We start from the raw sequence: 25,479 nt of genomic DNA, 5'->3' as shown, positions 1-25,479 counted from the left end.
TGCATCTTTAAAACTCAAAATACAAACTACTATTTAAATTCCCGTAAAATGTAAATATGCATGAATAAACCTGTTACAGCTAATATAAATGGCTCTGACAAAGTTGAGGAGATTACAAAATAATTATCTGGCTCGTAAAGAAAAAAAAATCCAAGCAAACGGAGAGGTGTCTCGGCACCAGCCCCAGAGGTCCCAGTCATACTCCCATCACATCAGCAGTGTCGATGTCAGCGTACAGCTGACACCCCAAAATCCACACGGAACAAGGAGGGACCCGTTCCCGCAGCCGGGTGCTGGAGCAGTCCTCGCCGTTATTCCTTTGCAGGGGACCCGGGCTGCTCGGGCAGCCCCGCGAGCGGGAGCCGGGTTTTGGTTGGGGGTTCTGCGCTGGGGAGCCCCTAATCCGCTCGGGGACCCGCTTCCCCCTGCCTCGGGCTGTGGAGCCCCAGAACGGCGCGGAGGGGGCTCGGGGCGCTCTCTGTCCCCGCACCCCAGGGACTTGTGGTGGGATTGCCCCGGGATCGCGGCCCCTGTCCCGCACCGGCCGCGGCTCTGCGGCCTTAGCGCGGAGCGGAGCGCGGCCCCGCGGGACTCCCGCACGGCCGAGCGGGCGGCGGGAGCCAAAGCCGGGCCGAGTGTGACACCTACCTGCCAGCGCCGGGAGCACCGCGCCCGCGGCCGGCCCTGCGCGGGGCTGCGCGCCCGCGGGCCCCGCCGGGACCGCCCCAGACCGCGGGCCGGGCAGCGCGGGCCGGGCAGCGCGGGGCTGCGCGCCGGGGCCGGACTGCGGGCAAAGGTAAAGGCAAAGGGGCTGCGGCCGCCCCCGCCGCACCGAGCGCCTTCGCCCGGGCAGCCGGCGGCCCCGGCTGCCGCCGCAGCACCGCCGCTGCAGCGACGCGGGCTAAATCTGGCAGAAAATCGAACTCATTAGCAAAGTTCACCAGCTGATTGCTTTGCATAAAACACGACACTGATTGGAAGTAATTAGGTTAAAAGATGGGACTGCGCTTCGATTTGGTGTTTCTAACAAGTGCTTTTGTGCGTGGCCTGATTTAAGCCTTCACCTCTGGGAATAGCGTCCCTCCCGCACCCGGCCCCGTCCCGCCGCCGCTCGCCTCTCCCGGCCCCGCGGGCGGCTCTCGCCTCCGGAGCCCCCTGACCTCTAAAAATTTCCTGCCACTTCCAAAAAGGCTTCAGGTACTACTCTGAGGTCCTAAATGGAGCCCCGCGTCTCTTTTAAGACATGCTTTTATTTTTCCGCAGCTATGCACGTATCTGCCCGTTGCAAAAAGAGAGTGGTTTTGATTCTGTTAAAAATCTCTTTTAATTAAATATTTGCATTTTACAAAGGCGGCTGCAGGTTTGGGTTTTTTTAAATCTAATACGTATAACCTATTTCCTTTTTTTGTCTCGTTTTTGCATTATAGTTTAACTCACACCCAAGGAAAAAAAAAACAATAGGCATAAAAAATTAAATTAAACTTGTATATATATATTTTAAAACTATGAAACAATTCGGAAAAAGACACAGAAATGTATATATTTATATTACGAAAACAACATTAATGCCTGTACAGTTGTCTTGATTTCATAATTTACTTCAAAGATACTGTATTATCAATTTAAATACAAAAAAGCTACATTAAATATACAGAATAAGATTTAATACAAATCTTTCTTCTTTGTGTGTGTGAGAGAGAGCATGTCACTCGTTTGCTTTTCACTTGCTTAAGACATTTCTGGGCGGTTTCCACCAGCCATTTCAAATAGACTCTATAAACTTTTGAAGAGGGGCTGGGAGGGAGGGGGGAGCTGGTCTTTTTCTGTTTGTTTTGTTTTTCTTTTGGTACTGGAAAAATAACTGCCAAAGCAATTTATTATTTCTCTCAAATAAATTAAAAAAGGGAAAAAAAAAAAGGAACAAAACCACAGTCCCAGGAGGGGTTAGGGAGGAGAAGCCGATATTAAATGTTGGACATACCTTTCTTCAGTTCGTAAGGTGAGTCTTTGCAAAGGTCTACTTGGGACTGGCTCCTGATCATTTTAGTGTCTTTAGCCAGGCTCTCGGCTCTGCTGAGGACAGTCTGATTTAATCCATTGAAGTGGGCGCCGGGGGCGGCGGCGGCGGGGCCGCCGGCGGGGTGCCCGTGCAGGGCCCCGAAGGAGCCGTAGTTCGTGTAGCCGGGGTAGAAGGGCGCCGTGTAGTAGAGCGGCCGGGGCAGGACCGCCCCGTTGGGGAAGGGGCACTGCGCGGCGGGCGAGCGCGGCCGCGGCGGCGAGCGGGACGGGCCGCTGCCGCCCAGCACGGCGGGGCCGGGGGGCGCCGCCTCGCCGCCGGCCTCCTTCGCCTTGTCCGCCGAGGTGGCGATCTCGGCCAGCGACCAGAGCTTGGGCTTGGCGAGGGCCGCCTGCTGCGGCGAGTGGATGACAGAGGCGCCGGTGGCGGCGGGCAGCAGCGGGTGCAGGTCGGCGGCGTGCGGCGGCCCGGCGGCGGCGGAGGGCGGGCGGTACGGCGGGGGCTCCTCGCCGCCCGCCGGCGGCGGCCCGCGGCCCGCCGGACACGGTCCCAGCGGGGAAGCGCCGGGCGCCTTGTGGGGGACGGGCGGCCCGTCGAGCCGCTCCTCCGCTAGCTCCTTGCAATCCGAGTCGCTGAGGCCGCTCTCGGCCTCCCGGGGGCCGGGGGACTCCTGGAGGCGCTCGCAGCCCGGCGCTGCCTTGGGATCCGCCGCTCCTGGTAGGGGGAGAAAGGACAGGGGTGGGGGGGCAGCTCTCGGTCTCGCCCTGCGCCCCCAAACCCGCCCACCCACTTCGCCGCCCACCCTTCGGTCCCCGCCGTGGCCAGGCCCGCTCCGCTGCCCGCCGGCTCCCCCCGCCCCGGCTGCATGCTCGGGGGAACAGGCCGCCCCGCCACCGCCGCACCGGGCCCGGGCAGCCCCGAGGGCGCGGCCGCGGTGACCCGGCCGGGCCCGCTGTCCTACCTGTGTCCGGAGTCCCGGGGTCCCCTTTCTCCTCCAGTTTCTGGGGCTCGTCCTCGTCGTTTTTCTCCAGGTCGATGTTCTCCTCTTCCTCCTCGTCCTCGCTCCGGTTTCGTGGGGTCCAGGTCATTTTGTTCTCCTTCTTGAGCCGCCGCCGGGCGTTGGCGAACCAGGTGGAGACCTGGGTGAGGGTCATTTTGGTGATGATGGCCAGCATGATCTTCTCGCCCTTGGTGGGGTAGGGATTTTTCCGGTGCTCGTTGAGCCAGGCCTTGAGGGTGGCCGTGGCGTCCCGCGTCGCGTTCTTGCGGTACGCGGGGTCCCCGTAGGGGTAGGAGCCGAGCGGCGCCGCGTACGGGTGGTACCCCAGGGAACCGGCCATGCCCGGCGTGTGGTCGTAGGGCGAGCCCTGGGGAGAGAGGGGACAGCGGCCCGGCGGGGCGAGGTCAGCGGCCGCGGGGCGGCAATGACAGGGCAAAGGCAACACCAGGGCCTGCCCGCAGCCCCTGCCCGCGCCCCGCCGCCTCTCCCCCAGCGCCGGGCCCTGCCCGGCTTGTCCCCCGGTTCTTTCCCGGGAGGAAGGGCCCTGGGGGCTCTCCGGGGCCCGTAGTCTCCGACCCCAGGAGACCGCCGGCTGCTTGCAGCAATCCAGCGATTCTCCCCCAAATGCAGGAGCGGAAAAGCAAGTGGGCAGCGCGGTGTGGGGGCGGACAGCGGGAGGGGGACCGGAGCCTTCCCCCCTGCGCTGCGATCGCGGCAGACAACCTGCCGGGCTCAGGCGGCCGGGCGGGCTGGGCCGCTCCTCCCTGCCCAGGGACGGGTGGGGGAAAAAATAAAAGGAAGAAGAAAAGAGAGAAGAAAAGAAGATAAAAGAGAAACAAAAAAGGAGGGAGAAGGGCAAAAATAAAATCCTAAAGAAAAGAAAATGTCACAGAAAAAGGAAAGAAACTCTGCCCTAAACATAGAGGAGAAGCTGAGCCAAAGTCGCCGATTTTTGGGGGGAACTGAGGGGCGTTGGCTGTGACCGCAGCTCTGCGGTGTGGATGTCCCGCACTCGGACTGGCCCCGCGGTGCCCCGCGGGCGCGCACGGCGGCGCAGTGCCTGCCTTCCCCTTCCCTTCCCCTTCCCTTCGCCGCGCAGCCCCGCGGAGCAGCTCGCGGCCATGGGATTAGAGCTCTGCAATATTTAAGCCTAATTATCGCCGGGCAGGGGAAAGTTGCCTGGATTTATCACCCGGATTTCTCCCATCGCCGACCCGTCCTGAATTCATTCCCTTTTCAATCACAACAAGCTAATTGTTGCAGAACTATGGTCGGTGTTTTTTATACATTTGATTTTTTTTTTTTTAGGGAATGAAACCAGTCCCTGCCTGCCATGGTCCTGCTCACCCGGGCCGCGCCGGCGGCTCCCCCCCGCCCGGCCCTGCCCGCCGCTGCCGCCAGCAACAGTGTGAGGCAGGGCACGGCGGCGATGCGGGAAAGTTGGGCGGCGAGGCGGGGAGCCGCGCTCCCTTTTGTCCCCGAGATCTCAAAAATAAAATGGGAACAAAAAGCAGGCCCGGGAGGGGGGGGACAGGCGCCCACGGGATGCCGTCGTGCCCGGCGCGGTGTCGGCTGCCCGCGGCTGCTCTTACCACGTAGGAAGTGAAGGCGGCGGCGGCGGCGGCGGCCGGGTCGGTGCCGTACTGGAGGTGGGAGTTGTAACCCGGAGAAGGGGCGGTAAAGGCGGTAGATCCGGCATAAGGGGAAAAAGCGGAGCCCGAAGAAGATCTCCCAAGTTCATCGGTCCTGGGTCCGGAGATCACGCTGGTGCTGTACGCCGGGCAGGAATAGAGAGCCAAGGACGCTGACGGCTGGTACAAGTAACCCTGAGGATACGACATGGCCAGGCGCGCACATATACCCGGGAGCCCAAGGCGCCGGGAGGGAGCCGCCGCGCTGCCGGGCTGGGGCGGCTGCGGCCGGGGCTTCGCGGGCGCCTCTCCGCCCTCGCCAGCTGGGCAGAGGCGGCACCTTGCTCTGCGCCGGGGCTGCTGCTCCGCTTTCGCCTGCAGCCGGGCACCGCTTCCTCCTTTTTCTCCCCCCCTTGCTTTCCCCTCTTTCCCTCCCCCCCTCCTCTCTTTCTCTCTCTCTCCCCCTTGCACTGGGGGGATTTTTTTTTCCCCCTTCCTCCTCGCTCTCGCTTTCCGAAGGGTCCTGCCAAGATGCTAAGTTGGAAATTGCAGCTCCTGACGCCTTCAGCACGGCCCGGCGAGGCTCCTCCTTCGCGGGGTGTTGTCAGTGGAAGGACTGGCAGGACCCCGCTGGGCTGCCGCGGCCGGGCCCAACCAGCGGGAGGGCTCCGCGCTTCCCTGGCCCTCCCCAGCGCTCAGAGGCTCAAGTGCGCCGGCTCCTGGATTGCAGTCACCTCCGAGCCATTTAAGATCAGCTCCAACTTTCTGCATGTGCTAAATACCGTGCGGAGCCGCGTTGCGCCGGAATGCAAGCCAATCAGTATATGAAAAAAAAATAGATCTTTAATAAGATTTATTAGCCGCCCGGCTCCCCCTCTTCACAGCCACCCCTCCTCGTGCTCTCTGCCCCTGCCCCTCCCTCTGCTAAATCATTGGAGGTGGGATATACGGCGGACTGCTGGTGCTGTTAGTTTTGATTTTCTTAACAAAAAAGGAGGTTTTCGTTGGGGAAGAGCCGCAGCCAGCCCTGTCCCTGGGCTGCTCGGCTGGTCACTCCCGCGGGCAGGGGCCACCCCGCCACCGGACCTGTTGCGGCGGCTGTGCGGGCGGAGCGGCGGCGGGGTCCGGCCAGGAGCGGGAATCAGCCGCGCGGAGGGCTCGGATTTAGACTCCCAGCGCCGGCCGCAGGACAAGGGCGATCCGGAGGGGAGCGGAGGGGGCTGAGATGGGTCCGCAAACACCGCTCAGAGCGAGGGTTTGCCCGCGGATCTAAGGAACACACCGGGTATCGTCCCCCCGCCCTCGGCTCCATGAAGGGTCGAGGCGAAAGCAGATTAAAACCATATGAACCGGGATAAATCCCTGCCGATCAGAAGATGTAATCTCCTGTGATTCCACCAGATATATTTCTCAATAGAAACATATCCCGATTTATTCCCTCCTCGCATATTTTTTCCCTTGCGGTTGAGGAAAGGAGCTGCTCCGGCGGCCGCGGACCCCTGGCCATAAGGATCCGCCGTGCCTTTCTCGGTTGAGGGAAGGGGGAAGATAGCATAAGACTTATATTTTCAGAATTTATTTTATTTTGTAACTTTTGCATTTCCCGACCCTAATGCTCTCGCCGCGCTCCCCCGCGGGACGAACGCGGAGACGCGAGGAGCAGGGCTGTGTTTTAAAACGGGCAGGCCGGGGCAGGAGCTCCCCGTGTCGCCGTGGAGGCGACACCGACGCCGCCCCGCTTTCTCCGTCCCTCCCTCCCTCCCTCCCTCCTTCTCCGGGGCTCCGTCCCGGCGGCAGCATCCACAGCCCCCAGCCGGGCGCAGGCTGGGACTCGCCAAGCGGCCGCGCTGCAGGGCCGGGGCTGGGCGGGAAGGGCGCGCTGTCCGCGCTGCCTTCGGGGGGGACGCGGCAGGACCGAGGCCGGCGGGGCGGGCGCTGCCCGCCGTACAGCAGCGTCACCCCCGTACCCTACCCTGCACTACAGTACCCATCAGGCCGCGGCCCCGCCAGGCCCGCCCCCGGCCGTCCCGGCGCATGACTGGCTGCTCCCCCGCCGGCGGCGGGCGCTCCGCTTCTTCCACGGGCCCGCGGAGCTGTCCCTCAGCGCGGGGTGTGGAGGGGCGGCGGCAGCACGGGCGCGGTTGCGGCGGAGTCCGGAGGCGGCGCTGACAGGACGGCGCGCGGAGGCGCTGCGGGCCGCGGCTGCCGCCCCCGGCCCGGAGCAGCCCGGCTGCGCTGAGCCTGGCCTGGCCCGGCCCGGCTCGGCCCGGGGCAGCGCGGCTGCGCTGAGCCCGGCTCGGCCCGGTCCGGAGCAGCCCGGCTGCGCTGAGTCCGGTCCGGCCCGGAGCAGCCCGGCTGCGCCGAGTCCGGCCCGGCCCGAGGTGAGGGAGCGGGGCCCGGGGGCCGCTCTGGCGCTCGGTGCCGGCGCTGCCCCGCCGCGGGGCGCCCCCTGACGGGCGGCGCGGTTCGGCCCCGGCCCCGCGCTGGTCCCGGCAGCGCCGGGCGGGACTGGCGGGGCCGCACCGGGCTCGGCTCTTCCTCGGCTGCTGCCGAGCCGCGCTCGATCTGGCCGTTCCTGCCTCTATCCTCTTGCGTTTCCCTCCCCCCGTTTTGGTTTTTTTTGGGGTTTTTTTTGTTTGTTTGTTTTGTTTTTGTTTTTTAATTTAATTTTTTAATGTGCGGTGTGCGGAATTTCATCTCCTTAAACTCCATGTGGTTCTGCCTCGGTAAACGGGACAGGTCCATCCTCGGCTCGCACGCTCCTTTACATGCTCAATCCACACAGGTGTGCACTTTCATCAGTTTTCGACTGCACGGTGTCACCGGTATTTGTCCCCGGCTTCATTATAGCGATCGCTCTGGAGCACTGCATTTCTTTCTCCACTCGAAAGCTCTTCTGTCATAATCCTCTGACAATCCCCCTTGTTCGGGGAGTGAGATATCATCTGGTCAAGTTTTATACATTTAACATTCATTTTATATGTGAGTAGAATAACTAACTGCTTTTCCGTGCTCCTTTCTTTGTAGGAAGAAGCAGAAGTTTTAACCATCTTCCCATGGCATCTGACTTTTTTGAAGAGGAGGTAAGGTTAACGTCATGTAAAATTACCCTCTTTATTTCTGATGTTCCACTAATCTTTCTTCTGTAGGCATACATTTTGGAAACTGTGGTGAGTTCATGCATACTTTCATGCCTTGCAAACATAATACCAGAGCTGATTAATAAACGGTAGTGATAGGACTCTTATGCCGTCAGGATTGTAAGTGCCTATCAAACTGACATTCTCACTACATTATGCCACTATTATATTCTTTGCAGTTTTAAAAGAACTGTAGATAATTATTCAAGATATTGAAACATTTAGTTTATAGTTCTATTGCTGTGGTTGTCACCTTCACTTTATATCAAATTTGAGACTCATTTCTTAAGGATGTCTCTATTTTCTGCTTTATTTGCACATTGATAGCTTTACTGAATGACTAGTCACAGCAACTTTTTCCTGTGATAGCAGCATATTAAAATGTGAAAGCCTAAGACTAATCTGCTTTGCAGGACTTTTCAACCACTTGATGGAAGGGAAATAAGAAGTTTGTTTCAAGACTCTTATGTTGTTCATCAGTGCTGTTAACAAACGTGTGGCTTGAGGATACATTTGCTGCTTCTCTGCATTTTGCTGGAGGTACATGCATTTGAAGGTATGGATGAGTTCTTGGTATTAGGAGTTTTTGTGTATTTTGCAGCTGCCAATGAAACTATAACAGTGAAGATTGATATTAAAATTCTGGACTGTTTATATTTTTCTCATAATTTTTTTGAAGATAAATTGTTAATGCAATAGAAAAAATGCTTGCCCTTAAAGTCTTATTTAATAGTGGGAAAGATTTACAGTCTGGCTGTGCACTGTTCACATTATTTAAATTTAGGCATGTGAATTTAGATTCAGCTTCTATAAATAAATAATTAAAATCCCTATTTTTATAGCCTTCAGTCTGTTCGGTTGGTCCTGCAAAGCTGTTGAAAGGGTCATTGGTTAGTTTAGTAGTTGGACTCCAGTAGGGTTTTTGGGATGAGAGGAGCTTGGATCTGAGATGACTGCACAAAAGGTGACCCAAAATATAGCAAAACTTGGATTTGCATATTTGTTTTTTCTACACTGGTTTCTTTTGCATGGTTTCATTTAGATTGTGCAAATGGGGTACAGCATAAAATGGCTTAATAAATCAGGGCATGAATGTACAGTAGGGATCAGCTGAGAATATTTTGTTTCTGGGAGAAACAAATGGAAAGAGGCAGAATGATCCTGGAAGTAACAGCAAACTATAGTTTAAAAGTAGAGCTCTTGGTAGGCTCTAACTGTAAGTGGTTTGGTTCCAGGTGGCTTATAGTGAATGCAGTTAAACTTGGCTATCTTGGATATGATACACCTTAATTTAATTAATTTAATAGCTACTTTCTGTTGAAACTTTAAAATCTAACGATCCTGTTTTTATTGCAGTCCTTAAAGATCTAATCATTCTTCTGTGTGTCTGAGATGTAAAACTTAGTGCAAGGAGAGGCAACAGATTGGTTCCGTCATACGATTTTGTTGGGTTTTTTTGAGAGTACTTAAAAGATTATGATGGATAATGCTGTCTTGCCAAAGAATGCCGACACAGGTGTTCATCATTATCTTAATTAAGATCCTGAGAAAATGTCATCTTTCGGCATGAATTATGAAGGGAGATGCATTAGGAGATCATTTCAACTTTTTTTTTTTCTTTTTTTTTTTCTTTTTACAGGGGTAGATGAGAAGGAGGCTGTTTTCTCAAAACCTTTTTGATATTTCTTTATCAGAATACCTGACCTTAGACACTGAATTTGTTTCTCCAGTTCAATTTGGGACAATATTACCCAACAATTATGTACATGATGCTAAAGGGAATCCTCTTAAAGCAAAAAGAATTAAATAGTAATTCTCCTACAAGAGACCCTGTTTCAGTTAAAGCTGTCCTATTAAAAAAAAAATCTGTGAGACTCAGATGGTAGGGGAAATTGCTGCTGGAAACATCTGATAAGAGATGTTTCATACAGTATATTTTAAAGTATTAACAACTCATAAGAGAAAAATAAATACACGTGAATATTCATTCTTTTAATTAGGCATGAAGAGAAAATTTTCTTTCTCATCTTTGCACTACCATAGAAGTAAAACTAATTAGTGTGCAAAGGGGAGGGAGGGGCCTGTGTCTTTCTATCTTAAATCAAAACATTATTAACTGGGCAAGAGCTAAAAAAATGCGTGTAAAATATTGGCTATAAAACTTAGAGGCCCTTTCCTGCAGACACTGCTGCTGCTTCCCTCAGGTGCAGTGCTGGGACTTCCAGGTGCCGTGGAAGTGCTGGTGTTTTGTGGCTCTCAGCCTGGATAAAGGAGGAGCTCTCGGAGCAAGACACCCTCAGCTGCTCTGTTGTTTCTTCTTCCTGCACTTCCTCTGCCCAAGATTCTCGTTGTTCACACTCTGTGTGTTTGTGGTCTGAGAGTGAGGTGTAAACTCGTGAACACCTAGAATTACTCTTCTGTGCCTAGCATTTGGGTATTAGGTAGTTTTGCTTTTCTCTCCAAGCCTTTCTATTTTAGATCATTTCTTGTCTGCTAAAAGAAGCCTGATTATCAGTTCCAGTCTTTTTTTTTTTTTTAATCGCTTCAGCAGCCTTTTTAGTGTGTGGAATAAAATAGAAAAGTGCAGCTGACAAGTCTTTCAAGCACCTAGTTATTGTACTGAGCATGTAACTCCAAAGATCTTGACAGTATCATGGGAGAACCTGAAACTGCATTTCAGTTTCCTTGAAGTTTCCTGTAATTAACTTAAATGGCATTATTTGCTTGAATTTGTTGGCATAGTATGGACTAAGTTAAGAATGTCTTTAGGGTTTATTTTACTTACAGTTCCATGGACACATGCAGAAAATAGACTCTGAGTGAAAAATGAAAAACTGCTTTCTTTCATGTCTAGAGCAAGTTTTTCACTTAAAGCAAGCCACATCTCCTGTTAGTTGGCTCTTACAGCAAATGAGGAGCAGCTCAGTGGGAAGGATGGCTGTGGCTCCCTGTGCTGCTTTATGGGATCTACATGAGCCCATAGCTTCCCTCATGGTGGCAAATTCCCTTTTGCCTGCAGGTTCTGCAGCGTTGTGGGAGCTCCTGCAGCTGGAATCTGGCCTTCAGTGTGGGTGTTAGAGATGAGTGTCTTAATAGCAGTGTTGTGTTCCAAAGATTTTGTGCTTTATCTACTTTACTTCCATATATTTGCAGTCCTTATGACTGGTGTTTGAAAGAGCTCAGCAGTACCTCTCTGAGGAGAAGCATAAAGCCAGGTAGCCTTTCTGGCCTTACACCCAAGGAATTCTTTTTAACAGTTCCTAATTTCTGGGATTTTATTAGAGCTTTTTAGTCTGTATTCCTTAATGTGAGTGGTGCAGATGTAGATGATTCTTAAAGCTGTTTTTTGCAGATTAAAGTGAATGTATTGGTAGAACCAGCATATTTTTTTCTTTTTTATTATTAAATCATTGCTTGAGGAGAAAAACAAACCAGTTGGACCATTCAAGGTGAATATGGATCACCATATCAGAGTTTAATGTACTAATAAACATGTGACTGATTACTCTCTTGCTCTTGCTGAAGGAGATGCACCTTTCTGAGCAATTTCCTTTTTCCCAACAGAGCAAAAACAAGCTTTTTCTTCTTGTAAGCACATATTTTTCACAGTATTTTTTAGCATTTCTAGCGCAGATGACGAACACAGCATTTACCTCTGAAATATTCTCTGCTGACATCTACAGAAATTTTCATGCCCTTCAGATTTAATTTTGTGTAAAATAATGCATGGTATAATATGTAGGTCCTGTGTTTTCAATTAAGCTGTATTAGGTAACTATGCTCTTCTTTCATATCCCATAGCAAAGTATCAATATCCAGATGGCAGTGTGCTGGGATAAAAGATAGCTACAGGCTTGGCTGCTACTGTAAAGCCAAGAACAAACATTTTAGCCTGTGTGATAAATAAAACCCAGGTTGAGACTCTCGGCGTATTGGAGTTGCACTAAATAATTCTACAGTGCTGTTTATTACTGGTTTCATTGGATAATATGCAGCTGTAAAACCTGCTTGAAGCTTTTATTAAGAATACTCTGTCATTATAAAAAGGTGCCTATGACTTCTTTATGATATTGGCAGTGTGAGAATTGCTTTGTTTGTGCTGACTTTCTGGCTTTTATCTAGGAAGGACCTTGCTGTCTCCCAGCTCCTGTGGGCATTATGTTTCCTGAATGTCTCTTGGGAAGAGGACAGCTCTGTAGAGCCTAAGTTTCAGAAGTAATTTTAAAGGTTTTTTTTTCCTTTATGCTTTTTCTTAAGTTTATTTCAGTATTTAATTTCTTGCATCAGTTAAAGTTCAGCTGATATTCCCTGTAATATACACTGTGCTGCTGTGGCCCTAAGTAAAACTTAAGCTGAGGTCATCCAGGTCATCCATTCTTTGGGAGGAGGCTGCAGTAGGGTGGAGAGACTTTTAGGCTGGCTGAGAAGGGATTGGAAAACTTAATAGCACGCAAAGGGCTAGACCTGGGTTTGTTTTCTCCTTGCATTTCTGGCACATCCTATGACCTAGATTTGTTCCTGTAACCTTGGCCTCAGTTTACCTAACAGGAACTCTGCTTGTCTCAGAAATGTTCAGATGTAAATTGGTGTCCATGCTCATATAATTGTTAGACTCCTGTGCTTTTGAGCAAATGATTAATTCTATCACTGTTTCATTAGCAAAATGCCATTAAACTGCCCTGTTCCTAAGATCTTGGACTTCCATAGGCACCTGTTTGTGGTGCACCTCTTGGAACATGCAGGATTGAACACCATCCAGTGGGATGTGACACTAACATAGTGTTTGTGGGATTTAACAAACATACAGGATCAATGAGTGAAGAAACCCTTGCATTGCTCAGTCTATAATCCTTGTTTGTCAGAGAAACATGCTGTCTGAATTAGTGACAAATACTGTATTTTTGTTCCAGCCCCCATTCTCCATACATCCCTTTTTTTTTGCCCTTCCAGATTGCACCCAAGAAAGAAGCAGTGAGATGCACAGTGGGGAAAATGAACCCAGCAGTCCATCCTATCCTGTACCTGCCTGAATATGGGAAGAGACCTAGTACAAAGCCAGAATACACCTGGGCTTGCAGTATTTTTAACCATATTAAGTCCTGTTCAGAGTTAATGGTAAGTAATCTGCTATGAGTATGATATGATTCATTAAGCAAAGCATTAGAGCTGGGGCACTTCCCTTTGTCATGCTGGGTTTAGTCACTTCTAGAATGCAGAATTAATGTTTCCAGATACATCAACTTTATTCCATTTCTGTTGAGAAAATTGCACAGTGCATGTAATAAGTATGTTGTTTTCTATTTTTGTTCTCTCCAGATGAGCTCAGTGAGATGGTCTCAGCAATGCTGAAGAAGGGAAGGACAGAATTGGAAGGCAGGAGCTATTTCAAAGCAGGATTCTTCATCTTTCTGTAATGCCCAAACACGAAGACTTTATAAACTTCATTAGGTATAGTATTGCTAATAGTGTCATGTCAGTAATGTTGCATGATGTAATATGGCATTGCTATATTGTTTAGTGATCATGTGGAGCTGCATTAAATAAATGAACATATGCCAGTGATTTAAATTAACATTATGAGTGAGAGCAGTAAATGGAGAAGGTGGGTACTAGAGGAAATGCTCGTAGGTTCTTCAGTGTCTTTCTTTTTTCAGCTCTTTGCATAACCAGTAGTGCTTTTGTTTCTTGATTGAGATATAAAAAAAAAAAAAAAAAACAATAAACCCAAACCATCTTTTCATTCAAGAAATTGAATCTAGTTCAACTTCTTAACCAGAAAGACTTCACAGTCCTACTAGCTGTTAGAGCATCTTAATGCTTTGTCCAGCAGGAAATTGCACTCACAGTGCTGACCTATTAACATCTGTAGTGCAGCAGCATGTGCTGCTCTTGCTCCTCAGGGCTTGTGAAATGTCTGCTGTGGCACAGCCCTCTGTGACCTCTTGCATTGAAGGATGGAATCTGTGAGTCCTTTTCTGTCTGGAGCTTGTGGGAGCTCCCTCCTGAGCCAGATAGTTCTGAAATACTGCAAAAAAAGATCTGACAGTGTTGTCTGGGAGATGTGACTGACTTAATTATTATTAACATTTATTAAGTGCCTTACAATGGAGTGGAAGAGCCATTGCCTTCCTTTTTACAAATAGGAAAGCTGGCATGTAAGGAAGAATGAATCTCTTCTATCTTCTGCAATTCTTGACCCACCTAATTAGGTGATTGTCACAAGAAATGAGAAGCTGGCTCAGGGGAATGGCACAGGGGGAAGCTGCCGGCGCGTTCTGTGCGTGCTGCGCTTCCCCCTCGCACAATGGCTTAGCCTGGGGAGCAGGGCTTCCCTCTGTCACTGTCCCTGGGCCAGGAGGACATGTGAGGGGGCTGAGGAGCCTGGGGCTGTCTATTGGATAGCTTCATTATAGATCTCATCCAGGGAAAAAGTGGGCAACTGCAACTCATTTCTAGGAGCTACTTTGGTTTTTAGCAATTGCTCAGCCACTGCCTCCTCCCGCTTCCTTTCACTGTGGAGGGGCCTTTCCCCACAATAAGCTGATTTTCTTCATGGCTGGTATTTACACTTAGTTAGCCTCTAAGGCACTAACTGCTTCTTTAAGACTTCAGTTTCTTTTTTTTTTTTTTTTTTTAATAATTTATTTTGCTGAGAAAGGGAATCTGTCCAGCTGCTACAAACAATAGTGGTTTTGATGTATATCAATAGAGTTAGAGATGTATGTTTTCCAAGTAGAAGATAAAGAGACTTAAAGCCTGCTTTAAAGGAAGGCAAACCTTGGAGAGGTTTACTTAGATGTACAATATGCCCTATTCTTTGATTTTTTAAAACAGTATTAAGGGATTTTTTTCAAGAAAAGAGGAAATAATTTCATCTTTTTGGTTGCATTTTTTTCTTAGTCTCACAGTTGTATGATAAATATTCAGAATTAGGAGTTGCTAAGGTTAATGTGATTAAAATGAGTATGTGATAACGGGCTCTGCACATTAAAGATTAAGAGCTCAAATTATAGACTCCAGAGGGAAACACTCCATGAGCATTTGTAAATTTTGTTTGTGCAAAAAATGCAGGCTTAGGCATTTTGCAGTTTTACAACAGTTTTATCCTGTTTTATCTGCAGAGAATTCTTTTAAACACTGTAGTATTGGGGTGAAAATGTAGTGAGGTGGGGGGACAAATGAGGAAATAATTTTAGTCTAAGCATTAGTGTTTCTCTGTAAAAATAGATTAGTTTTGCACAATTTATTCACATTTACAAAGGTCAGTTTATAGCATTCTGAGTGCAGTAGTTAATTCTTTATGTATAAATTGATCCTTTATATAGATGTAATTCCATATACAACATTTAATCTTTGAATGCAAGTTGAAAATATATTAGCAATTAATTTATGGAGGTTATGACTTTCTTTCGCATATACTTTGCAGTGGTTCCTACCCAAAAGTTGAGTCAGTGTGTGCTTAATGAAAATTAGATGTGAAATGTAATATGTAGAGGACAAAGAAGCATTGAAATCCTTATTGCTCTTAAAAAGACAAAGGTACCTCAGATAATTCTCCTTTCTTAATCTCTTAAGAATTTGATGCATAATTCTGTTATGAGCAATTTGAAGTGAATAAAATATTTTTAGAGGTAGTATTAGTACCAGATATTATTTCTCACTTTTTATGAAGCATAGTTTGGTTTTAAAATTTAAAATGCTTTGCATTTTGAGAGCTCATTTATAGTCAGTCTTCCACTGAGAAGGAAAAGCACCTTGGATGTTTGTGGAGGGGCAAGCCTTGTTGTTATATCTGTGAAATTCGCTAATGTTGCAACCATTGAAATAAAGTGTTTGTTTACATAACAGCAGTGGCATTTCTCCTCCTCTTCCTTGTGGTTTTGTCCAACTAGATGTTATGAGTGGCAGTTGCAGTGACTGCTAAGTGTTTAAATGATGACACCATTATGTGAGGTGATTTTGAAATGAGAGATTCCAGCCAAGAATTACATCTGCTCTCATCTCCTTCAAATCATACTCTCTGGCTGTGCAGATTATGATTGATTTGTTTGTGACAGATTGCAGGAAACAGTCATTGATTTTTCAATATTTTACCTTAAAATTATTTACAGTTGTAACCAAGGGGAGGTATTTCCATGGGCTGTCAGCCCCTGAAAGACTGGGATAATATTCCCTGCTCCCTGACAAGACAAATTACCCGTAATGAGTGCAGTAGCTGAAGGGTATACTTTTATTTTAAAATATGTCAATAACCCAGTGACTAAACGAATATTGATTCAGCATAATGAAGCCTGAGTAATGTGAAAATGAGCTCTTCAAGGAGCATGGTAAAGACTTTCTTTTTAGCTTGTAGCAAGAAGCTTTTCATTCTTTAGTGTTAGGTAGTTGAAATGTGCAGTCTTAAACAAGTCATCCTTAAACATTGGTAATATGTGGAGTAATGTAACAAAAGAACTTCGGGGTTTTTTCCTGTTTATTTTTTCTTTTCTCCAAGTTGTTTTTTCTTCAATATGTTTCAGTAGATTAAACACAGGAAAATGCAAGTTATCCAGGGCAGAGATAGAACTACTATAGGTGTAAATATCTTTTGCAGTAATATTCTTCAGCTAGCCTAATGGCATTTTTAATGTGGAATCTCAATATGGGCATTGGAATATATCTAAAGAAACTGTAGATTTAATTTCCTATTATTGACTTCTTGACATACTGATGTGTGTTCTGTGTGATCAGTCTAATATTCTTGTCCTTCAGCAGTTTAGAATGGCTGGTTTATGAGCACCTAGATATACTGTGGTATAAAACTTAGTTACCATAATGCACATTTTTCTTTCCATAACATATAATACTGCATGTTTCTTACCACATGAGAATTCTCAAGCAGTAATTCATTTAAATTACAGTAATTTATGCAGTGCCATAGGTGTGGTGTGGAAAAGCATCTAATAGATTAATACGAATGTACTCAAATTGTTCAGGGTAAGGATTAAAGACCATGTTGAGGTACAATTTTTTTAAACATTAGAAGTATTGAACACTAAAAAAACCCCCACCCTATCATGTGAAAGGATCAATTGGTCATTTGTATTCAAGAGCATCGAGCAACATGGGGAAGGCTCTGCAGAAGCACTGGGTATAAATAGCCGTGTAATCCAGACATAGACAAAAAGATATTTTCTTGGGCTGTTTGTGTGTAATGTGTCAATTATGAAATAATGTCATAGCCAGAAGCATTTAGTGAGCATGTTTGGGCATGAAGACGACTTTTCTTATTTTCTGAGGACTAACTTCAATTGCATCCAACTAGCTTGTGAAAATCTTCAGAAGGATGTTTTCCTATCAGCACACAGGTGATTTTTTTCCAAATGTCATTCCTTTAGCACAGCTAGAAACTATTTCAGGAGGCACTTGAGAACCTGTGGCATTGAGAGTTAAATGGCAACCCTGGAATGTGAGATATGTTCCTGTTTTTAATTTGCTACTTTTCAAAAAAAAGTATGATGTACGTTTGAGTGGGTTACAACTAAATAATTGTAGTTTTGAGAGGATTTGTGCATATTTCCAAAATATTGGAGAATATTAATCATTATTAATAAACTGAAATATATAGCTGTGACAAGAGGAGAATTTGGGGCTCTTGTAAATGTTACAAGAGATCTACAAATGTTCCAGTGTAGAACCTTAACTTCCTGCTCAGTGACATTTTACACACCTCAGGTTCTCTGCCTGTTCTTTGTTTCTGTGCCTTTTTGTTTCTTTGGCCAACAGCAGGAGATGGAAGGGGAGGATTCTTGTTCAGTAGCTTTCCCACAGTAGCGAGGAAGAGGGAGACTGTTCAGGGCTGGGTGCCAGCTCTGCTGTAGACTGAAGGGCAAATAAATGTTTGTTTTAACAACATCTCCTTTTCCTGGATAACACTGCATGAGCTCATGGTACCAAACTGAGTAACAGCAGATCTCTGCTTGCAAGCCATTGGCATTTTTCACTTGTGAGACAGGCAACAACTCTGGCTTTGCTGCCTTTCCCAAAGATGAGTTTATTTATTGAATATCTGACATTCCAGCTCAGGCCTGAACCGTGTGCTTGGCACTAAAGGCAAATGGTGCATTTTTGGCTTTTTATTTTAATTTGTGGGTGATACTGGAGTTGTCTGATGATGGTGCCTTGGAAGCTCTGCAGTTTATTCATACATCTTTCTGTGTTAGAACTGTGACAATTGTTAGTCCATTTTTATGGAGGAGAAAATAAAAACCTCAGACAAGAAAAAAATCCTAAATAATTAATTTGTTGAAAGTGGTTAAAAGTTCTTGTGGCATTTGGGATCTCCCAGGAACAGAACATAAGCCCAATTGCTGTTCAGTTAGGTAAAGGTAAAAGTAGAAAACACTGTGAAATTAAGATCATGGGTAGAGAACAGAATGATATAATTTGTGGCAGAGATGAAACTATTGGTCACTCATGAGGGGCTCCTGTTTAGGGGCTATGTCCCTCAGCACTGAGCAACTTGCAGATTTTGACTCAGTTAATTTCACAGTGAACACAATACATCAGTATGTTCTTGTAGTGGGTGGTTTTGTGTAACAATTCAGATCTTGATTCCATGGTGAATAAAGTAGCAACCAAAACCAATGGTAGATTTATATTTTTTTTTTCCTGTTTACTGAGCCTCTGTGTTATCTATCTGCTCTACAGACCAGCCAACTAAAACAAGTTTAGTTTAAAGTGAGAGAGGAGAGCATGTTGATGTAGGTGATGGAAATTGTGCTTACTGGCTAAGCCTTCTCCATGCTGCCTCCTTCCCATTGCCAAATTACTTATTTGAAATCTAAGAACTAGTGTGTGATGGAATCCAAATCAGAGCAGTCTACAAGTAGGCAGACAGCACTGTGTAGAATTTGCTCATCTAAATGTCATGATTACTTGAAACCAATTCTTTGTGCCCTAAACTTCACTTTGAAGGTGTTGGTTCTTTTTGTTTAAATTTGTGGACAAATTATTGCTTTCCCAAAAGCAATTCCATATATGCAAATATTTTATTCTTTTGGAATGACCATTTTATGTATTAAAAGGTGTCAGTAGTGCAGATAGTATCACAGTCTTTGATGTGTTGGCATATGGCTTATGGTGAACTGTAAGACTGAGATAACCCTATAAAAATATGTGAGGGATCCAAGATGCTGTGAGAGTCTTGCTTAACTGCAATGGTTAAAAAGGCATGGCTGACTTAATGCATGAGTGTTGAAATCTGTGTCTGGAATTATGGAAACAAGTTGAGAAACATGAACAGAATTGATTGTTGATTATTTTCCTTTGTAAGAGCTGGGAAGAGATGTATTGTGCTTTTCTGTGGTCTTTAAAGGCCCCCAGTGTCCTTTTTTTCCTTCTTTTTGTTTTCTTTTGTTAACTTATCTTTTAATATGAAGTGTCATTCCCAAAATGAAGTAGTGTCCTTGGGCTGGTGGCAACAGCTGGAGTTGCAGAATTCATAAATAATTCAGAGAGGGATAAAGGGTAGGAGAATTTTTTTGTCATTTGAATCTTTATTATGTGCACACACTTCATTTTAGATACGGCATCATTTGAATTCATTCAGTATGATGATTGCACTGACCTGTCATATTTATTTTGATGTCCCTTCGAAGGACCATATGCTCTGTCCTCAGCATGAAAATGATGCAAGTTGCAAACTGAAAGGCAGCTCTGTTCCTGTAGGGATGAAGCCCTCACTTCCATTGTCACATCAGTGGATGTACAGCTGCACTGCAGCAGAGAAGGTGGAGTTGTTATGTCAGTGCAGTGACTAAGTGGCAGTGTAGCCTAGCAAAAGGTGGAAAAAAGGGCAAAACCCATTTGCATCAAGGTACTGTATGGCATTGAAAACTCAGCTGTCACTGAGGGCCAGTTGGTGTGAGGAACCTGGCATGTGGAGGGTGGAAAGGATTAAAGCCAGCTAGAAATCTGCCAAGGTGGAGGTGTGCCATGGTAGCTTTAATGTGGGAATACAATTAATTACTCTGTGTGTTGGAAGTGGGGTTGCCATGCACACAACCTCCTGGGTTGCACGGGACTTAGCCTGGATATGCAAGGCTCAGAGCTTTTTTTCTTTGCCCAATCCGTGCCCTCCTTTCCTCTTGAAGCTGCTTGCTTAGTCAGAAAAAATCTTGGGTAATGTTTTTTGGGAGGGAACAGGGGAAGGAAATGTGCTGTTGTAGTTTGCCTATTCACTAATTCTCCTGTAACCATTGCATCTGGTCCTTCATTTATTTTGTTGGTATGTTCCTGTGGATGAGTGGTGCATTTTCCAGAAGTTACAGGCTCAAGTTCAACCATGTCCCATAAGCAATGAACTGCATGATAATGAGCAATGTCTGGTCCCTATTGGCTAAAGCACTGGCTGGTATTTGCAATTCACAGTTGGTGGATAACAGGGCTCTGTTACTGGGACTTTGTTACCTTTGTTACTGTTACCTTTGTATGTGATATTAACGCCACAGGATTGCAGCCACCTGGATATTTTCATGGGGTAAGGTGTAACAGGGAGCAGTGATTTGTATGAAGTACATGGCCCACTGTGCCCATGCCAGGGGCAGAAGGAAGCCAATTGAGTGCAGGTTAGTGAAATGCAATAACTGGAACCTGGGAATAACTGTATGTAAAATTGTTTCTTTTCTAGATCCTGCCATCAATGACTGAGCCTCCCTGAAAATCTTCTTATCATTTACTGCCAAGATGAGAAGGATAACAGGAAGGAGGAGTGCTTAAGTGACTTTAATGACAGTTAATTTCTTCTATTTTTCAGGTTGTCTTTCCTCAAAACTCAATTGTCATGACAAGATGCTTTTGGAAGTCATCTTTGTAAAATAAAACTGACAATTTTTAGGCTACACAGTGCTATTGTATCTTTTTATTGGATGTTGTCATTATGGTAAAATGCTGTAAAGTCATTATTTTTGAAGTAATTTAACTTGCATACTTTGTTCATTTATTTTAATATCTGTTGAATGCCATGTGAAAAGTTTCTTGCCAGAATTCTTTTATTCAATTGAATAGTTATTGTTACAATGCTCAATTTATTAATGTCTAAATTATTGTTGCCCTAGCCTCCTACAAAAATGTTTCTTTTTAGTAATTCTTAAACAAATAAGGAATGAATGAGGTTTTGTCCCCTTTTTGTTTTGATCAGCATATTTTCCCTTTCAGTGAAAGTGTCTTCATTTTTTGGAATGACACAACACAAAGAAAGGTGTTTTGGTTTTTGGGTTTTTTTTCCCAACATCATATGTCTTTTGTGCAATGATTTTTTAATATGTATACTGCCAAGATACAATTACTGGAAGGAGAGAGAGAAGCTGGTGGGAATGTCATGTTATGCCAAATTAAGAATTATTAGCTCTTACTTTCTGTGCAATCTCTTCGACTAGAACTCGACCTATTGCGTCTGGCATATACTTTGACTCTAGTGGAACTAATGTGTCCTTGGAGTAGCATTTCAGAGTAACTTCAGATTCATGCTTTTTCACAAGTCTGCTTTAAACTGCTGGGATTAACTTCAGAGAAGGCGAGAGATACAGGCTCCTTTGTCAGCAGCTGTGCTGCTTAAAGAAGGAGGCTTCGTGCACGCTTGCTTGCTCATTCTCTCCCTGCTAGGGAAGCAGACGGAGCCGTTTCCCTGAGCACACGCAGACTGACTTCAGCCAAAGTGAATCCTGTTATCAAATATTAGTTATCAGTGCCCTGGGTCAGTCTGATGAAAGGACAGGGCATGCACAGACCAGCTGTGCAGACGTCATGTCTGGGAAGGGTGCTGTGTTGACAAGAGTTGCTGAGGGCTGGCCCTGCTGTGTCGCCTTTTCAGCAGGTGCAGTTACATCTCTCAGATGTGGTAAAAATTGGACGTGTTAGAAAGCTGTGCAGATCTGTCACACATAATATTCACATTCCAGGGACACCCTGGAGAATGCAGAATAAACCTGTGCTCTTTGACTTAGTCCTTGTGTGTGCTAGTATGAGGGGAGAGAACTGGTGTGTGTGTGTGTGTGTACATGCCAGGCACCTATTTCAGGAAAATGTATCTGGTCAAGGTGTGGGAATGGTACAAGTGTTTGCATTATCTAGAGAGCACACTTTTTACTTTACTCATCAAAGAGGCTGCCTCAGCCAGCACATGCCTCAGGAGAACTGCTTTTGATACATCAGCTGCCTTGAGTGGAGGAGAGAGAACAGCTCCAGCACGAGTGGCTGCTGTTGCTTCTTTACAGTGTTAAATCAGTAGATGCTGGAGTCTGGTGAGGCATCCAAGCTCTTGCTGTTCTCTGTGCCAAAATTAGAATGGTATGGATAATCTTTAGTACTCAGAGACATAGTGAGTAAAAGCAGTGCACTGAACAGCTCCTTCCACACTGACCCTTCTTGTGCAAAGGCTGTGGAGTGTAGGTGCCTTCCTAGAGCCAGCCTGGGCATACAAAGAGCAAGAGAAAGCTGAGAGCAGCAGCACTGCTTGTGTCTCCTCCTGGGGCACTGCCAGGTCAAAAGAACACAGTCACAGAAAGGACTGAGCCTCCAGCTCAGGTTGTGAGTTATCCATTATCTTTTATTTGTCCTTAAGGTAAAGAGTGAGGAATATGCAGTGGCCATACTGCACACATGGAAGGGAAGAAAATAAAGTGCCAGGTGTGTGAGGAAGGGGCAGGTGTGGTTCCAGGTGTGAGAGCTGTGCCCTGTTCCAGCAGCCCAGGGTTGAGCCGTGGCTGAGCTCTCAGTGCTGGGTTCAGGAGTGATGGCACACGTCTCCCCTGACCATGAGCTAAGTGCAAATGGCCTCCCCAGCTCTCTGAGACAGCCCATAATCCATATTACTCTTTTTATCTTAAAATGGATTATTAAAGAGATTGAAATGTTTAAGGAAATACTTGTGATTGCCTAGGAATCTATTTGCCTGCCTAAGTGGTAATACACAGGTGAACCAGTACTGCAAAATAACATCTTACATAGAGCACTGTCATGGATGTTAAGCTGATGAGTAAAATTTTACATCCAAGCACTTAAAACCATCAAATACTATAGTTAAACTGCCATACTGTTTATGTAGTGCTAAAAAACCAACCAAGTAAAACTTCAGGGAAGGCAGAGTTTCTTCTTATAAATATTCCAAATAAGAAGTTGGTTCCAAGTAGACTTCCTGGCTCTTTGGTGATTGCTGAATTTGGTCTGAATCTATCAGGAATCCCAATCATAATGGTGTGTTTATTATTATAAACACATGACTTCTATATAAGTTCTCCACAAATATGTTGGACAAAACATAGTTTACCTTCTTAACTGGTACTATATGGTTACTTTCTAACTCCTTTAATTTCAGTTCTAACTTGATTGAATAAAAGGTGCATTCCTGACAATAATCTTTACATCTGTAATGGAGCACTAGATTTTATATGTTCGCATATATATATATGTTTGCATACTCCAGACATAACACAACATTTTTACAGCAATATGTGTTGACAATACACAGAGATAAAAATCAGTTTATGACAAGGAGCAAACTTTTAATAAGACCAATGAATCATTAGAAATTATGAGAAAGGGAATATTAGATTTTCTGTCTTTTGAACGAGGATGAAATATTTTTATAGAGGTATATGCTTGAACAAATGGCTGGGGGTGGTAGAGGAATTCCTCACTGGCTTCTGTGGCTTTTGCAACACCTGGGGCCAGACTGGGTCATCTTAGACATCCTTGTGGCTTGGAAGGGAGTGAGAAGTCTCAGTGTAGCAAACATCTTTATAGAATAGCAGCTTCCACTGAAAAGCTGCTCAAAGGTAATTAAGCTTACCTTCAAAAAAAGACTGGGAGGGGCATTGGGAATGTTCCTGTCTCCTAGTGCAATGCCTTTTTCAAAGATCCCCTTTCACCTGACTGCTTGCCACTAAAGGGTGTTTCATTGGCTGAGGTGGGTTCTTACGGTTCCTCCATCCTTGCCCCATCCACATTAATAACAGCACATGGACATCTTTTTCAGGACAAGTGTCTTCTACAGAGTGTCTACTTCTACAAAGTGTAGTATTGCCTTTCTGCTAGAAATAATTATTAGGTTGAAAATAATCTGACAACTTCCTGCTGTGGATAAATTAAGTTTGCTCTCTACTAAGATTAGTTAGCTGGCATCCATTCACTAACGCATTACAAGAAAATGATTGCAAGTTGATTGTATCCAGTTATCTGCCTTTTTTCTGTTTAATAGGCTTTTTGTTGCCATGCTGTCACCAAATGAGTGCAAGTTGTACTTTTCCAAGTGCCCTACAGCCTGGGGAGATGGTGTTTGCTGTCCTGTACCACAAAGACTTTTGGGCAGAAGTGTTTGGAGAAGGGGAGAGGTTGTCTCCATGTAGATTTCTGAATCTTGTGCACCTTTGGTTTTGGCCAGCAGGGATGTGTTCTGCTCTATGGCAATCAATACATTACCACCAAAAAGTCCAAAATGCCAGGTATAACTGGCTCATGTGTTTAAATAGGTGTTGTTATTTTTCAGCTTGTATATACAAGCCTGTTTTCATGCAGAAGTCCATATTTTACTTGGGAAGAATGCTGTGCAAATCAGAAAAAGTATTTTAAGTTATGTGCTAGTGTTTAAGATTTTAGAAATAACTGTGAGATCTTGTAGGTGCCCAGTTTGTGACAATTGGGATGGGACTGGGCTGAGCCTCATCCCCAATGAGCTGCAGCTGTGAGCAGCAGGTGAGCAGCACTGACAGCAATGAGCCATGGAGTGCCCAGGGGCACTGAGCAACACCAAAGGGAGCAGAGGGCACACAGGGGCAGGGCATGGACAGTGAGGGGCACACAGGGGCAGGGCATGAGCCATTAGGGGCACACAGGTGCAGGGCATTAACAATGAGGGGCACACAGGTGCAGGGCATTAACAATGAGGGGCACACAGGTGCAGGGCATTAACAATGAGGGGCACACAGGTGCAGGCATTAACAGTGAGGGGCACACGTGAAATGCATTAACAGTGAGGGGCACACAGGGGCAGGGCATTAACAGTGAGGGGCACTCAGGTGCAGTGCATGAACCATTAGGGGCACACAGGTGCAGGGCATGAACCATGAGGGGCACACAGGTGAAATGCATTAACAGTGAGGGGCACACAGGTGAAATGCATTAACAGTGAGGGGCACTCAGGTGCAGTGCATGAACCATTAGGGGCACACAGGTGCAGGGCATCAACATGAGGGGTATAAAAGTTTGGGCTAAAGAGCAAGAAGGACAGAAGTTTGCAGCCTTCTGAAGTGGTGTATGGGTAGATGCTTTAAGCCTTCTGATGAGGTAAGGTGTTACTCTGTTTGGGGGAATGCTTAGAGCTTTCTGAAATGGTATGGTGATACTCTGTGTATTGTGGCCATCTCAACTGCAATGTATATTGTGACAAGATCTTTATTTCTTTGTTTACAATTGATTAGGGCTAGAGTTTTAAAAGCTTAGCGCTGACTCAAAGTGCTTTACAGTCAGTCACTGAGAAATATGGGCTTGGCACAACTCACGGTTTTGTCCTTCAGTATATCCATTATTGTTAGATGCTGAGTGGTTATTGTACATAGATGACTGGTTTTTTGGGTATTTTACATTTTTACAAGTTCAGAGAAATACTTTGTTAAAGTAGCTGCTGGGTGAATGGAGTAATTAAAGAACTGTACT

At 46.2% G+C, this 25,479-nt stretch overlaps 2 protein-coding genes across 2 annotated transcripts; one reads left to right on the top strand and one right to left on the bottom strand.

Annotated features, from left to right (window-relative positions):
- Nucleotides 1-1,790: 1,790 nt before the first annotated feature.
- Nucleotides 1,791-5,038, bottom strand: IRX5 (iroquois homeobox 5). Its single transcript, XM_054640960.2, has 3 exons — nucleotides 4,610-5,038; nucleotides 2,979-3,384; nucleotides 1,791-2,731 (listed from the first exon to the last, which is right to left on the bottom strand). The coding sequence occupies exons 1-3, from the start codon at nucleotides 4,856-4,858 to the stop codon at nucleotides 1,965-1,967; spliced, it is 1,422 nt and encodes a 473-aa protein (XP_054496935.2). The 5' UTR covers nucleotides 4,859-5,038; the 3' UTR covers nucleotides 1,791-1,964.
- Nucleotides 4,857-20,669, top strand: LOC129125520 (uncharacterized). Its single transcript, XM_077185214.1, has 9 exons — nucleotides 4,857-5,033; nucleotides 5,168-5,431; nucleotides 6,334-7,029; nucleotides 7,676-7,731; nucleotides 8,202-8,328; nucleotides 11,911-12,015; nucleotides 12,739-12,903; nucleotides 13,105-13,236; nucleotides 20,459-20,669. The coding sequence occupies exons 1-5, from the start codon at nucleotides 4,857-4,859 to the stop codon at nucleotides 8,275-8,277; spliced, it is 1,269 nt and encodes a 422-aa protein (XP_077041329.1). The 3' UTR covers nucleotides 8,278-8,328; nucleotides 11,911-12,015; nucleotides 12,739-12,903; nucleotides 13,105-13,236; nucleotides 20,459-20,669.
- Nucleotides 20,670-25,479: the final 4,810 nt, after the last annotated feature.

This window comes from Agelaius phoeniceus, chromosome 12 (assembly GCF_051311805.1).
Source record: "Agelaius phoeniceus isolate bAgePho1 chromosome 12, bAgePho1.hap1, whole genome shotgun sequence".
NCBI lineage: Eukaryota > Metazoa > Chordata > Aves > Passeriformes > Icteridae > Agelaius > Agelaius phoeniceus.
The sequence above is the reverse complement of the archived record's forward strand: the minus strand, read 5'-3'. Positions and strand labels throughout refer to the sequence as shown.

Bases quoted from the DNA above. Each gene is read 5' to 3' on its own strand.
- IRX5 (XM_054640960.2), bottom strand. From the start codon at position 4,858: ATGTCGTATCCTCAGGGTTACTTGTACCAGCCGTCAGCGTCCTTGGCT. The intron at 3,385-4,609 runs GTAAGAGCAGCC...CTCTCTCCCCAG, and splicing joins CCGCCTTCACTTCCTACGTG to GGCTCGCCCTACGACCACAC. The intron at 2,732-2,978 runs GTAGGACAGCGG...TCCCCCTACCAG, and splicing joins CCCCGGGACTCCGGACACAG to GAGCGGCGGATCCCAAGGCA.
- LOC129125520 (XM_077185214.1), top strand. From the start codon at position 4,857: ATGGCCAGGCGCGCACATATACCCGGGAGCCCAAGGCGCCGGGAGGGA. The intron at 7,030-7,675 runs GTGAGGGAGCGG...CTTTCTTTGTAG, and splicing joins CGAGTCCGGCCCGGCCCGAG to GAAGAAGCAGAAGTTTTAAC. The intron at 7,732-8,201 runs GTAAGGTTAACG...TCTGCTTTGCAG, and splicing joins CTGACTTTTTTGAAGAGGAG to GACTTTTCAACCACTTGATG.